The 12,326-nt window shown below is 32.6% G+C and overlaps 2 protein-coding genes across 2 annotated transcripts; one reads left to right on the top strand and one right to left on the bottom strand.

The window, feature by feature from the left end:
- Positions 1-4,800: 4,800 nt before the first annotated feature.
- LOC110423004 (Endomembrane protein 70 protein family) lies at positions 4,801-8,503 on the top strand. Its single transcript, XM_021437085.2, has 7 exons — positions 4,801-5,065; positions 5,274-5,314; positions 5,405-5,990; positions 6,088-6,225; positions 6,358-6,514; positions 6,623-7,107; positions 7,987-8,503. The coding sequence occupies exons 1-7, from the start codon at positions 4,908-4,910 to the stop codon at positions 8,204-8,206; spliced, it is 1,785 nt and encodes a 594-aa protein (XP_021292760.1). The 5' UTR covers positions 4,801-4,907; the 3' UTR covers positions 8,207-8,503.
- A 103-nt stretch (positions 8,504-8,606) lies between these two features.
- Positions 8,607-10,977, bottom strand: LOC110423005 (D-galacturonate reductase-like). The gene is given in 5 exon segments (XM_021437086.2): positions 8,607-8,873; positions 8,875-9,020; positions 9,104-9,283; positions 10,078-10,321; positions 10,403-10,977. Coding segments are annotated over 5 exon segments (948 nt in total). The 5' UTR covers positions 10,720-10,977; the 3' UTR covers positions 8,607-8,812.
- Between the last annotated feature and the right edge of the window lie 1,349 nt (positions 10,978-12,326).

The following is a 12,326-nucleotide window of genomic DNA, read 5'->3' as shown; positions in this document are numbered from 1 at the left end:
CTATTTCTCTAATAACTGCATTTTTCCAATTTTCAAGAATAATAGGATCTTCATCAGTTTTTCCTACTCTAATCTTTTTGGGAGAAACTACTTTGGAAACAATGTTCTTCCTTTTATATGTAATGGTCGTTTTCCTTATTGCAGTCCTTCCAGGTTCACCATAATGGATTTTTGGAGAGAAACACATGTTAGGTATAAAAGAAGATAGGAAAAAAAGTCTACAAACAGGATCATGGAAAAAGAGATAAGTATACATATGCAATAATTTTTCATTTATTTATTAAACGTGAAATAAAACAAAAACTTATCAAAATTATAGATTTATTATTATTAATAATAATATATATAATTAAAAAGTTATATATATGTAATATAATAAATAAATAAATAAATAAAATTAAAAAATTATAAAAATAGCTCTCAACTTGTACCGCGAGGTTCACTTAAAAAAGCTCGCAGCATCCGATGCACAAGTTTTGCTTAAAATAACTCTCCAAAACAAACTTCAATCTCATATACATACACACATACATTTACACATGTACACACGTGGCTTATGTTATGATAAAATAAAAAGCTAAAGACGAAATAGCTTATCAAAATAGCTATTTACTATTTCAAGAAGAGTAAAAGGACAAAATAAAGTTTAGATATCAAACGTGAGCATATTAAAGACCAAATAAAAGGAAAGCATGGAATCCATGCATTATGTTTCAAAGAAAACATATATAATTATTTTTTTCTTCCTTTTGTTGTCTTTTTCTTCTAAACTCAAACAATTTATTTATCTATTTGAAAATATATATATAATTCTCTTTCAATAAAAAAACTTCATCTCATGCATGAAAATTTTCATTTCTCATATTTCATGAAAAAAAAAATCATGCAAGGGGCAAGAAGCATGAAAAAAATAACAAATAAAATACGAAAAAGAAACAAGAAGAAGAAAAACTTGCTCAAAAAGATTTGCAAAAGAATTGATTTTGTTCTGAATTTTATTTTGCTTTACTATGAATTTGAATGAAGTAAATCATTCGTAGTAGCTTTGTATTTATAAGGTACATAGAATCAAGATTTTTATGAAAGGATTAAATTTCATTTTACAATTTGTATCTTGAACATCTTATTTTATATGAAAAATATATTATTACATAATCAATCAAATATGACACAAAATATTTGCATCGCACCTTACATAAAATAGTAACATGTTATTACTTAAGGCGTTACTACTTAAGGTGTTACTCTCTACAGGCAATACTGCTTGAGGTGTTAATGTTGAAGGTGTTACAGTACAAAATAAAACTTTTTTCTAAATTAATGCATAAAAATTATTTTTAAGAAAGTATTCTTATGTAGGGGGCAAAATGTAGATATTTGATTTTGATTAATATCTATTCTATAAAGAATTATTTTATAATGTAATGTTGTACAGAGCATAATGAGAATAACTAAATTAAGTGAAGTACTACTTCATGCAGAACAATTAGAATAAGTGGAGCACTATTCCATGTAGAACAACTAATACAAATATAACAACTACTTTACATAGAATAACCACTTCATACGGATGATAGTGAAAGAAACTTGGAATAAATGGTAAGGCTCATGGGTTACTTTCATCTTGGGATGTTTTAGAGAGTTTGGCTTGGTATCTCAGATGTGGAGGTAGTTAAGAGGTCTTCCTTTTAATCTTTTCTTGAAGTACTAGTGTTTCTCCCTCTTACCTTGTTTTCATGTACCTGTTCACTTACAACTTCTTCTCTTGTACCTGTTCACGTACAACTTCTTCTCTTATGCTTGTTCACGTATACCTTTTCTCTTTTACCTCTAACTTAAGAATAAGTCTTATTACTCGTAATTACTTTATTAGTCATATAATAAGTTTTTAATTGTTAATCGATATTAACTATCAATAATGGTTACCCAACATTAAAGCTCTTCTTAATAATTTCATTCATTGTGTGCATTAAAGCCTTTTTCTTTTTTTTTTTGTAATTGCTTTTTTGGGCACTATATAGACAATCGTCTTCATAATTCATTTGAGACTTCTTTTTCTGTCCAAAGCTACATATTCTTCTACAGAGCTTTTTCCTCCAATTCTCTTCTACTCCTTAATTCTATTTTTATTCTCTTCCACTTGCCACGACACTCAATATTTCAAAAATTGCTCTGATCTTCCTCTCTGTCAGATTTGGTGCATTCGTTTACTTCTTTGCAACGCCTTTTCTCCTCATCACAAGATCCCTTTACACCCACTAAACAGTGAAAGTCTGCCTCGATATTCTCCTGACAAAAAGGTAGATCAACTCCATATTCACTCTTTTTTGGTGCAATGCTGCATGGATTGGTAGAACATCATTCGATCCAAGTTATTGTTTGAGCTACTACCTTCCAATGCCAAATAAGAACACAATATCAGTTTGTAACTAGATTTGCCAGTGTCTACCTCAAACTTATTATCAACCCAAATCTATGGATCACTAGGTCTTCTTTTACTTAATGGTATTGACAAAATTGAGTTGCATTCGTAAGGAGGAAATAAAATTCTAATTCTATCTTCATCCCACCTCATTACAGCATTGTCTATCAAATCAAAGTCCTTCATCGAGTCATCTACAAGTTGATTGAATGTCATCATTTTTCATAGGATATCCAACATTCAACACTTATCTGTATATTTTCTCCATTTCCAACATGCCTTCTGAGATCCTTTTTTAGGACATGTTGACTCTCCTTAATACTTCTCCATTATTACAATGGATATTAGATTCAAATAAAATGAATTTGAAAATGATAAATAGATGTTAATTTCTATTTTTGACAGCAAATAATATAATAATTTCTATTTGGGATTGATAGTTAAACTATTGCAAAATTTTGGATTTATTAAATCCTTTGATTTCATTTAATCAATATAACTGCATTGAGTTAGGGATGGCTATGTTTAAAATAACTTTGGTGGTAATGATAGAAAATTAACTTTTCAACAAATGTGAATAATATTTATAATTATGAAATATTATTATGGTATTTCTTTTAAATTTATTGACTAATTATAAATTATCTTTTCTATTTAATCAAATAATTTTGATTGGAACTCATTAATTAAACTTTTGTATCAATCTGCCATCTCATTAAGTAAGATTAAAAGATCCTACATCCATATGCATTTCGCAGCTCAAAATTGTTTTTGTTAAAAGTTTTAATATTTTAGTTTCCATTTTATTGTGTTTTCTCTACAGATTTTAAAAACACATTTGAATACAAAACATATATTATCTTAATAATTGCAAACTTTTATCTTTTAAATTCTTAATTTATATAATTATGTCTAAGATGGGGGCTTATTTTAGATGGTTCTATTTATTCAACAAGTGATGATATCGCTTTCTTTATCTTTAGTCCCGTAAAATTATAAATTGTCACTTGTGCCAAGAAAGGATTACAAATATATTATTTAAAAAGAGTATATATTTTATAGTTATTATATTACAATTAATTAATTAGAATTATGAATTGTACAATATCATCTAAATATTACATGAGACTCACATTTATAAATAGTAGCCTCTTACATAATTTTTCAACTGAAACGCTCTGACAAATGTTAGATTAAAATTAATTTTATTTTATGTGTAATTATGATAGAAAATCGAAGCTTTTACTTAAAAATATGTAAATATATCATTATAATTCTTTAACAAATGTTTTATAATATATGTCTCAATGGAGACATTTAACTGATTAGAATTTGAAATTCTAACTTAAAAGTTTGAGATTTTAATATGAGATTATAAGAGTGGAAATTATAAAATAAGAATGAATTACCTTTTTTAATATATATAATCCAAGATCCGATGGGTAAAGTCATGGCATAAATTTCAAATGCATAATAAAGTTATACATATATATATATATTCTTAGATGAATACCTCATTTTAATTTTAATATTTAAAATTGTTATGTATCAAATATAAAAAATTATTTAAATAATTTAATTGTGCTATCTGATTTATAAAATTATCTTTTTGGTACAGGGATAAAATTTATATAGATTAAACCTATTTATGTTATTTAAAATTATCAAAAACTTGGGTAAGGTTATTGACATCTTGTAAAGTCTCCTTTATTAGTTTATTATTACCATTTATATATACGTATATAGTTAATTAGTCTTTCACAAAAAGCATATAACTTTATTAGCAGCTCGAGGATCAGTGAATATTAATTTCTTATTGAAGATTTATTCCTTGGTTTACACTTTTCTTTCCAACTTTTTCCTTTTCACATTTTCTTTATATTTAATTAAATTATTGATTCATTTCAATTAAAAACATTTTAAGAAAAAAATAAAGAAATAAAAAAGGGGTTTTATTAGCACATTTCATATCTTAATAGTAAATATGTCAAATTTATAAAACTCATAATTGATATAAAAATTAAAAAGGCTTATGTAATAGGTTTTTTTTTTGGTTTTTTTGTGATTAATAAGAAATGTTAAAATGTCGAATTATTCAAATATTCATGAATTTATTTCTTATAATATTGATATTTTTTATGAATAATCAAATAATCTTACTTGAGCATTAAATCTTGAATAATACTGTATTAAGGATTTATATTTGCTTTGGGTTAAATATTTTTAAAAAAATAAAAAATTCCGAAAATCAAGTTGACATATAAAACAAAAATGGAAAATTGTTTTTATTTTTAAATTATTAGTAGTATCCGGGGATAATAAAGAAAAAAAAAGAAAGAGAAAAGGCTAGAACTTGGTTATTATTTATTTAGTTATCTTGGTTACTCCATATATCAACCTCTGTTTTCCCTTCATCCATTATTCTACACTCCAAAATTTCACACTTCCCTCTCCCTTTCTCTCTTCCTCCACCTCTCCACCCAAAATGAAAAGCCTCGGCAATTGTCCGACGTTTCTAATCCTCGGAGTTTTATTCCTCTGTTGTCTTTCCCATGTTAGATCCGACGCCTCCGACCACCGTTACAAAGACGGTGATCCTGTCCCGCTCTACGCCAATAAGGTCGGCCCGTTCCACAACCCCAGGTAATTCTATCATTTCCCCTCTTTTTTTTTTTAGTAGATCTGAATTTAGATCTGAGTTACTCATCATCCTGATCCGGAGTCGGTGCCTTTGTTTCCATTTAAGGAGACCGCGTTTGGAACATTAAAATTAAAATCTCATTACGTTTAACACGTTGATTGGATTAGCCTTTAAACTAACATGTTTTTAATGTTGTTTGTTTGATTCCAGTGAAACCTATCGCTACTTTGATCTGCCCTTCTGTTCTCCAGGTTGTTTTTATTTCTATTTTTACAAATTCAGATCTTAAATAATTTAATTAAGATTTAATTAAATTTTGTCTATTTTTGGATGGAATTTAGATCATTTAAAGGAGAAGAAAGAAGCGTTAGGTGAGGTCTTGAATGGTGATAGACTCGTAAACGCTCCTTATAAACTTAACTTTAGAGAGGAGAGAGATTCTTATGTTGTTTGTAAGACGAAGCTTTCAAAAGATGAGGTTGCCATTTTCCGGAAGGCGGTTGACAAGGATTATTATTTCCAAATGTACTATGATGATTTGCCTATCTGGGGTTTTATTGGAAAAGTTGATAAGGAGGGAAAAGCTGATCCGAGCGAATACAAGTATTTCCTTTACAAGCATATCCAGTTCGATATTCTTTATAACAAGGATCGTGTAATTGAGATCAGTGCTAGGATGGATCCTCATTCCCTTGTGGACTTGACTGAGGATAAGGAAGTTGATGCCGAGTTTATGTATACTGTGAAATGGAAGGAGACTGAGACTCCTTTCGAGAAGAGGATGGACAAGTACTCCATGTCTTCTTCTTTGCCACATCATTTGGAGATTCATTGGTTTTCTATCATCAACTCTTGCGTGACTGTGCTCCTTTTAACGGGTTTCCTTGCAACAATTCTCATGCGGGTCTTGAAGAATGATTTCATTAAGTGAGATCCATTAGATGTATTTGTATATATTTCTCATGTTTTTATTTATTTCCTTTGTGGTTGTTGGTTTCTATAAATGTTTGGTTTGTTATGAAAGGTATGGTCAAGATGAAGAAGCAGCTGATGACCAAGAAGAGACTGGATGGAAGTATATTCATGGAGATGTATTCCGATTCCCAAAGTTCAAATCTTTGTTTGCTGCTGCTCTTGGATCTGGAACACAGCTGTTCACTTTGTAAGAATCCCACTTATTCTGTATTTATGTTTCTTTTAGATTTGTGAAACTACAGTTATTACATTGTGATCTATATGTCAATTATTGGTGTCCCTCTCTCTAATTTCTCCTCGACCTTTGTATGTCTATCAGAACGGTTTTCATTTTTATGCTCGCATTGGTTGGTGTCTTCTATCCATACAATCGTGGTGCTCTGTTTACTGCCCTAGTGGTCATCTATGCTCTTACATCAGGGATTGCAGGATATACAGCTACTTCTTTCTACTGTCAGCTTGAAGGAAAGAACTGGGTATGTGTAGATGGATTTTATCTGCTAGTATGAAATGCAAATGTGATGCTTCTAAAAGTTAGGCCTCTAAGTGGACCAGTGTATTTATGTGATTTCTTGATTTGACAGGTTAGGAATCTGTTATTGACTGGCTGCCTTTTCTGTGGGCCCTTATTTCTCACATTCTGCTTCCTTAACACGGTTGCTATTGCATACAGTGCAACTGCTGCACTGCCTTTTGGAACTATTGTAGTAATTGTCCTCATATGGACACTAGTGACATCTCCCTTGCTTGTTCTGGGTGGTATTGCTGGAAAAAATAGCAAGGCTGAGTTCCAAGCTCCCTGCCGCACCACAAAGTATCCTCGAGAGATTCCACCATTGCCTTGGTACAGGAGTGCGATTCCTCAGATGGCAATGGCTGGATTTCTTCCATTTAGTGCTATTTACATTGAGCTTTACTACATATTTGCCAGTGTCTGGGGCCACCGGATCTATACCATATACAGCATCTTGTTTATTGTCTTCATCATCCTGCTGATTGTCACTGCCTTTATAACTGTGGCTTTGACATATTTCCAACTTGCGGCTGAAGATCATGAATGGTGGTGGAGGTACATAAGTTCTCTAATTATGCATTCATATCTCCTTTGCCTTTTGCCTTGCACTTTTGACATATTTTAAAATCTGGAATTTCATGCTATATTTCACCTCTCCCCTGCCGCTCTCTTAGTTTATGGTACTTGACAAGTAAATTTTCATGCCTTTAGATGAATATTGTATGTAATTCAAGAACTGTCAAAAAAAAAAAGGCTTTAAATGGTGAGTTTATGTTTTTATATAAAGGACAATTGGATGCCGATTAGCAATTTCCTGAGGATTTCTCAGCTTGTGTTTGCATTTTCTTTGGCTGTGTTTCTTGATAATTTTTTTTGGAGAAGTATATTATTCTGTTTTCATGGTGATCTGTTGGTTAGAGAATGGCAAAGGGGCTGCTTTCTATTTTGTCATGCATAATGTTGGTGGACATGGATTGCTACAATCCTTGAAAAGAAGCAAAATATATTGGTTTAAAAGTACAACCCCCAACCCCCCTGTTTACTGCTGCCTTGGTAAATGAATAAAAAGAATGAATAATTGTAAATCCCCTAATTCTGTTTTTGGTTTTTATGGTACTGGTTAATTGCAGGTTAGTTGATATGTATTTCTGCTAGATTTAAGCCATACTGACAAGCAAATAAAAAAAAAAAGAAAGAGAAAGCCATACATTATTTACTAAAATTAGTATTTTGGTAATTAGACTTTTGGTAGCTTGGGGGTTGGTTCATTGGTTCTTTACTGAATCAGTTTGGGTTGTTTAACCTGTTTGATCACAACTTTGTCTGTGTTCAGTTGAAAAATAGTGAAGGCTGTGGACTTTGTGAGTTGGTAATACTTTGAATGACTTTTAAGTGTTATGTTGTTTACTGATCTCAGTCCTTAATTTGTCACAGGTCTTTCCTTTGCGGTGGATCAACTGGCCTCTTTATCTATGCCTACTGCTTGTATTATTACTATGCACGATCAGATATGTCTGGTTTTATGCAAACCTCGTTCTTCTTTGGTTACATGGCCTGCATCTGCTATGGATTCTTCCTGATGCTCGGGACAGTGGGTTTCCGTGCCTCGCTGCTCTTTGTTCGTCACATATACAGGTCCATTAAGTGCGAGTAGCAGGTTTAGTTGTCCCTTAACATTTCCATCACTGCTGTCATAGAGAAGTCTATGATTTTTGTTAGAAATTAGCTGGAAGAGTGCCTCGATTGTCATGAGCAAATGAGGCATGCTATACTATGCCTAAAGGGAGATCTGTAAGATCTGCATGTGGGTGGCATAGGCATTGGAGAACTTTTAGGGATCATGTGTTTATTAATATTTGCTTTGTATGTAACCATGAGACGGATTTGTGTAGGATGCTGTTATTTTTTATACCTCTCCACCATGAAAGAAAATATCTTTCTTGTCCCTTTACTTCATGATGCTGAAATTTAGTTTCCTTTGACCCGACTGTTTTGAGTTGACTTTAAAAGCCTTCGTCGCAAAATAAATTATTATTTTCCAACTTTTGTAGTGTAATAAGACCAATCCCAAAGGTTACATTTAGGATACATCCAAATACCATTTTAATAAACAATTCATATTATAATGTAATATTTATTGGAATAATAACTTGGCAAAGACTAATTCAAATAGGAATCCTAGAGCATGGTAGAGTTATATTTTAAGCATGAAAATATTTGATGTATGATCGTTACAGATCTTCGTCTGCATATGTTTATATCATAGCTCTGCCTCGAGCTCCTTCACCAAGTCGCTGGGCTCCAGGAATGTACTAGGGAACTTTGCGCTGAGGAAGGCAACTGATCTTGTTCAATTCTTCCATACTCAAGGACCAATCAAGTATTTCAAGGTTCTCCTTCATTCTCTCCTTGTTGAAGCTCTTTGTGATCACGCTTGCCCCTTGCTCGTACACCCATCTTAGAGAAATCTGCCATATGTTAACCAAAAAGATTAAAATGGTCCTTTTCAATGATTAAAATAATAATAAAAAAGCAACAGGATTAAGGGAACCTGGGCAGTTGTTTTCCCTCTAGCCTCGGCAATCTCTTTCAGTACATCACAGTCAAGAATCCTGCTATTTCCCCATATTGTACCCTTTGAGCCCAGAGGGGAATGCGCAGTCACATGAATGCCCTTGGCCTTGCAGAACTCCTTGAGCTCCCTCTGCTGCCACAGTGGGTTCATCTCCACCTTGAAGACAAAGCAAACAAGTGCATTATCTTGCTGACATTTCCGAACTAATTCTGTCTTTGTTTAGACAAAAAGTCGTGTTTCGTTATCCATAACCATAACCATCAAAGGCCCCAAGCCATAGGGGGCCGAAAAGAAGCCTCTTGGGCCAAAACACTGCTTTTGTTTCTTTCTCCTCTGCTTCTTTACAGGGTCGCATTTTCAGAGGCCAGCAGGGATTTGGCCGAAACGTCTTTTTCAAGATGAGTGCAATAACAGACGCATTTTTTTTTTTTTGGGCGAAAGGTGGCAGATGCTAGAAATTACAACATATTTGAACCGTCATTTAGCAATTCAATTATAGTTTTGATTTTAGATGATTGTTTCTTAATTTGACAAGAAGTATCAGAGCCTTTTTCCTTTATAATTTGAACCCCTGGACACTCCTTTAGTATATTCCCTTTCAAGTTTAGCAAATGTGCAAATTAAAGCATATTCATCAATTCTGAAATTAATTTATTCCTAAATGATCAACTATCAGTCTGAAAGTTTTCGATTGAGTGATTCTGTAATAGGTAAATGTCAGCAAATAGACATATTGACAGTGAGTCTTATCTGTCAATCGCAGCTGGCATTGAAGTCACCACACATTCAACACCAACTGTAGATAAGTCTTTGGCCACAATGCCATGGAGGTTGCCTGTTGCAGCTTGTGCACATTATAATACTACGCCATTACCTTGCTAATAATTAATTAGCAAAAATCTATTTTATTTAACCAAAAAATGAAAAGAAAGAGATTACGGTATGCTTACCTGGTCTACGGCTGGAGGGATTTTGGCAAAGGAAAGGATCTCTTCAAGCCTTTTGGAGGAGAAGTTAGAGACGCCAATGGCTTTGGTGAGCCCAAGATGTTGACACTCTTCCATGGCACTCCAAACTGACTTGACATCAAGGGGAAACACATCTTCTTTCGGAATTGGAACCCGACTCACCTCTTTGCTGAACTTTAATGGCCAGTGTATTAGATAAAGGTCAAGATAATCTAGCTGAAGATTCCTGCAAAACACAAATTTACGAAGAGTGAATGGAAGGAGGAGGGTGATATTGAATTTTGAGTTTACAAGTGTAAACAGTTACTCAAGACTCATTTTGATCGCGGGAATGACCAAGTCTTGATCAGCAAAGCTGCACCATAGCTTGGAAGTGATAAAGAGTTCATCCCGGGACTTGATGAGGCCAATGTTCAGGGCCTCAGCAATTGCTTCTCCTAGTGGCTGCTCTGACCCATATACAAAAGCTGTATCGAAGTGGCGATATCCAGCTTTGATTGCCTCAAGAACGGCTGATTTTATGGTTTCTGCATCCGCTGGCGGATAGGATGCGGTACCCATGCCAATCACAGGCATGTTTAGGCCGCAGGAGCCAATTGAAACCTCTGGAACTCTAATCTCCATAATTTTTGGTTTATGATTAGACTTGGATGTTGTTTAATGATTGGAAGCAGTACCTAAATAGGCTTAATCCTGCTGCACCTTCCAGATAAGAGTAAGATTTACACCGTTGATTTCGCATTAATCATGATAATTTTAGGTGTTATGTAATTTTGTCTGGTGCAACAAACATTTTCTGTTTCATTCATTATGCCGAGCATTAACTTCATGGAGAATAATTGGGGTCCATTTGAACTATTCTTTTGGAAACATGTGTCCTTTCTAGCAAAGTTACTCCTAATCAACAAGCTATTACAGCCAAAAGTAAAGGTGGAAGTTGACATAAAAGGCAATACAGCTAGACCAGCATCTATTTTGCTGTTTTTGGAGTTGAAGTTAATCTGTAAACTTACCCACCTCTTGGACTATCTATGTAACAATTCTTCTTGCATTGCCAGCCTTTATGTTGATGTATTTTTCAAAATAAGGTTATCTGTTTAAATAAAAAGTTATTTTTTCATATTGTATCTTATGAAATGAATGATTGTCCTTTTATGAAGTAATTATTGAAATAATACTTTTATCTAAAAATTGTATCTTGTAAAATACAAAAGTGTCTTCTGGACGAAAATGTGTCTTGATGTAAGGGTTGTGGCCTTAAGAAGAAACACTTGCAAGTCTATATAAAAGATTTCCTGTCAACCATTTAAACACAAAAAAAACAATTAAGATAAGAGTAGAAAAATCAAGAGTAATAGAAGTGTTATATTTTGAAAGTAAACATAAATACTCAAGTTTTCATTATCTACTAAAGGAGTCCAAATTTCTTGTAATCTACTTGCTGCAGAAAGTAAGTTTTAAAGTCAAACAACTTTGAAAACTTTTGGGTGTACCTAACGATCTAGTCTCGTAAAGTGTAAAGACAAAGTTAGACGTTGACTTCATTGTATCTCTAAAGCTATTCTCATAATTCTCCTTTACATATCGAGTGGTGGGAGCAAAATAAGTTTTAAAGATAGTGTTTATTAAAAGGCTTGCCTTGAAGTTAATTTTTCCGGTTTCTTGAATTCAATCTAAACCCTATTTGCATCAATAATTTTAAAACTTATTTTTTGTGTAATTGGAATGTAAAATGACTTTAGTAAAAGATATGACTACCAACATAGTCAAGTTAGATTGCTTTGAAAAAGAATCTATGGATGATAATCATTTGTGGCAAAATGGCGTTTTATCTAATTATAAAATAAGTTTTCTTGCCTTACTTGATATGAATGATATTGTATTTAATATACATAATAAATGCATATTGGTTGGAAGAAAGTATTTTGTCATATCCTTAAATGATCGTTTTATTACGAATCAATTTCATTTACTTGAGTGCATGCTGAATAGTTTTAGGTAATATAATTTTAATATAGATAAAGCTATTGTGGTGCCTTCTATAATTGATAAACTTTTCACTTCATGGAGAGATACTAAGTAAACTTTAAAACACTAGAAAAATGAGATGTCTCTCAAAAACCTTGGTAATGCTTCGAATAGAAGAAGATTATTGCAAACAAGAAGAAGTTAAGTAAGATGAAAAGAAAAGGATTTTAATAGAAAAAATTTTGGGACTTCAAAGGTCCATG

The sequence above is a fragment of the Theobroma umbraticum genome, unplaced genomic scaffold, assembly GCF_002168275.2.
Source record: "Theobroma umbraticum cultivar Fairchild unplaced genomic scaffold, ASM216827v3 scaffold_20.0, whole genome shotgun sequence".
Taxonomy (NCBI): domain Eukaryota; kingdom Viridiplantae; phylum Streptophyta; class Magnoliopsida; order Malvales; family Malvaceae; genus Theobroma; species Theobroma umbraticum.
This window is presented reverse-complemented; position numbering and strand designations above follow the sequence as displayed.